This window comes from Nicotiana tabacum, chromosome 14, assembly GCF_000715075.1.
Source record: "Nicotiana tabacum cultivar K326 chromosome 14, ASM71507v2, whole genome shotgun sequence".
Classification (NCBI taxonomy): domain Eukaryota; kingdom Viridiplantae; phylum Streptophyta; class Magnoliopsida; order Solanales; family Solanaceae; genus Nicotiana; species Nicotiana tabacum.
Genome location: NC_134093.1, coordinates 76,725,864 through 76,728,246, shown reverse-complemented (window position 1 = coordinate 76,728,246; position 2,383 = coordinate 76,725,864). Strand labels below are relative to the sequence as shown.

Genomic DNA, 2,383 nt, shown 5'->3' with positions numbered 1-2,383 from the left:
ATCCGTGTTGGATGGAGCCTTTGGTTGCAACCTGGGGAAACATGATGAAATCGAGAGAAAAGAAGCAGGCAATATTCTATCTGGGTAACAAGTTCACACCATACAAAGCTCGATACTCTTTGTTGGAATGTACCTGTTGTGCCATGACATGGATAGCCCAAAAATCGAGACACTACTTCTGCGCATACACCACATATCTGATATCGAGGATGGATCCGCTAAAATACATTCTTAAAAACCCATGCCTACAGGTAAGCTAGCAAAGTGGTAGATATTGCTAAGTGAGTTCGTCATCATCTATGTGACTCATTAGGCGGTCAAGGGGAAAGCATTGACCGATGACCTGGCAGATAACCCCGTAGAGGGAGAATTCGAACCTTTGAAGATGTATTGTCCTGACGAGGAAGTTTCATTTATAGGGGAAGATATTGCCGAAGTATATGATGGTTGGAGGATGTTTTTTGACAGCGTCGCAAACTCCAAAGGAGTGGGTATCAGAGCTGTTTTGGTATCAGAAACCGGTCAACATGACCCGGTATCTGCCAAGCTCCGATTCTCGTGTACCAAAATTATGGCGAAATATGAGGCTCTCATCTAAGAACTCAGGTTGGCCGTGGACATGAATATTCAAGAATTACTGGTAAATGGAGATTCAGATTTGGTAATACATCACGTACTCGGAGAATGGGCCACCAAGAATACTAAGATATTTCCATACCTGCACTGTGTGCAAGACTTGATCAAGAGATTCACGAACATAGAATTCAAACATGTTCCAAGAGTTCAGAATGATTTCGCCGATGTGGTGGCTACCTTGTCTTCCATGATACAACATCTAGACAAGAATTTTATTGATCCTTTCCCGATAGGGATTCGAAAGCAGCCAGCTTATTGTGCTCATGTTGAAGAAGAGTTCGACGGAAATCCATGGTTTCACAATATGAAGGAGTATTTGGAGAAAGGATAATAACCGGGAAATGCTACACACGCTTAAAAGCGTACGCTTCAAATATTGGCCAACCATTGCTTTCAGAGCAAAGTAATCCTATATAGATGGACCCATGACCTGGGATTGTTATCATGTGTCAATGACGGAGGCATCTAGGTTGTTCGAAGAGATGCACGCCGGAACCTATGGACCTCACATTGAATGGGTTCATTCTAGCCAAGAAGATATTAAGGGCAAGGTATTTCTGGATGACTATGGGGATAAACTACATCAAATATGTTCAAAAGTGCCACCAATGCCAAGTACATGCTGATATGATATGGGTGCCACCCAACGAACTCAATGCAAAGAGTTCACCCTGGCCTTTCTCTTCCTGGGGCATGGACGTCATCAGACCAATAGAGCATGCTGCTTCCAACGGACACAGATTCATCTTGGTGGCTATAGATTACTTCATGAAGTGGGTCGAAGCCGCTTCCTATAAAGTCGTGACTAAGAAGGTCATAGCAGATTTCATCCGAGATCGTATCATTTGCCAATTCAGAATACCTGATTCAATCATTACCGACAATGCTTCCAATATCAACAGTGATCTGATGAAAACCATGTGTGAAACATTCAAAATCAAGCACCGAAACTCTACATCATATAGGCCGGAAATGATTGGAGCCATGGAACCCGCCAACAAGAACATCAAGAAGATACTAAGGAAGATGGTAGATAACTACAAGCTATGGCATGCGAAGCTACCATTTTCTTTGCTCGGATACCACACCAATGTCTGTATATGAACTACAAAAAACCCCTGGTTTACGGTACTGAAATTGTTATACACGCCGAGGTGGAGATTCCTTCCCTAAGAATCATACAGGAGGCCGAGCTCAGAGACGCAGAACCGATACAGAGCCTGTATGAGCAACAGTCTCTCATTGACAGTATGAGGATGAACGAGGTGCGTCACGGTAAACTCTAATAGAATACAATGGCAAAGGGCTTTCAACAAGAATGTTATACAAAGGAAATTCACACCGGGGAAATTTGTGTTGAGGCGGATCTTCCCGCACCAGGATGAGGAAAAGGAAAATTCTCCCCTAACTGGCAAGGCCCTTACATGGTTCACCGAGTACTGATAGGAGGAACACTCATACTTGCAAGAATGGATGGAAAAATATGGCAAAAACCTATCAAGTCGGACGTTGTCAAGAGATATTACGTTGAGATTGTACTTGCACTTTCTTTTGATATAACATGAACTAGGCTTGGCCTAATTCCCGTTTAAGAAGGGATACGTAGGAAGCCCTATGGGTTCGGTCACATCATAATAAAATCTTCATTCCCCTCTACGGTCAGGAACCGGGGCAAGATTTTGAGTTTTGGTTAGTCTCATTACCTTAAGGATCGCCAAGGAATGTACCGCTAGAAGTATACATTAAA

At 43.1% G+C, this 2,383-nt stretch overlaps 1 protein-coding gene across 1 annotated transcript; it reads left to right on the top strand.

The window, feature by feature from the left end:
• The first annotated feature begins 619 nt into the window (after positions 1 to 619).
• LOC142168993 (uncharacterized) lies at positions 620 to 967 on the top strand. Its single transcript, XM_075230183.1, has one exon. The coding sequence runs from the start codon at positions 620 to 622 to the stop codon at positions 965 to 967; it is 348 nt and encodes a 115-aa protein (XP_075086284.1).
• Positions 968 to 2,383: the final 1,416 nt, after the last annotated feature.

Excerpts from the sequence above, each read along its gene's own strand:
- LOC142168993 (XM_075230183.1), top strand. The coding sequence starts at position 620 with ATGAATATTCAAGAATTACTGGTAAATGGAGATTCAGATTTGGTAATA.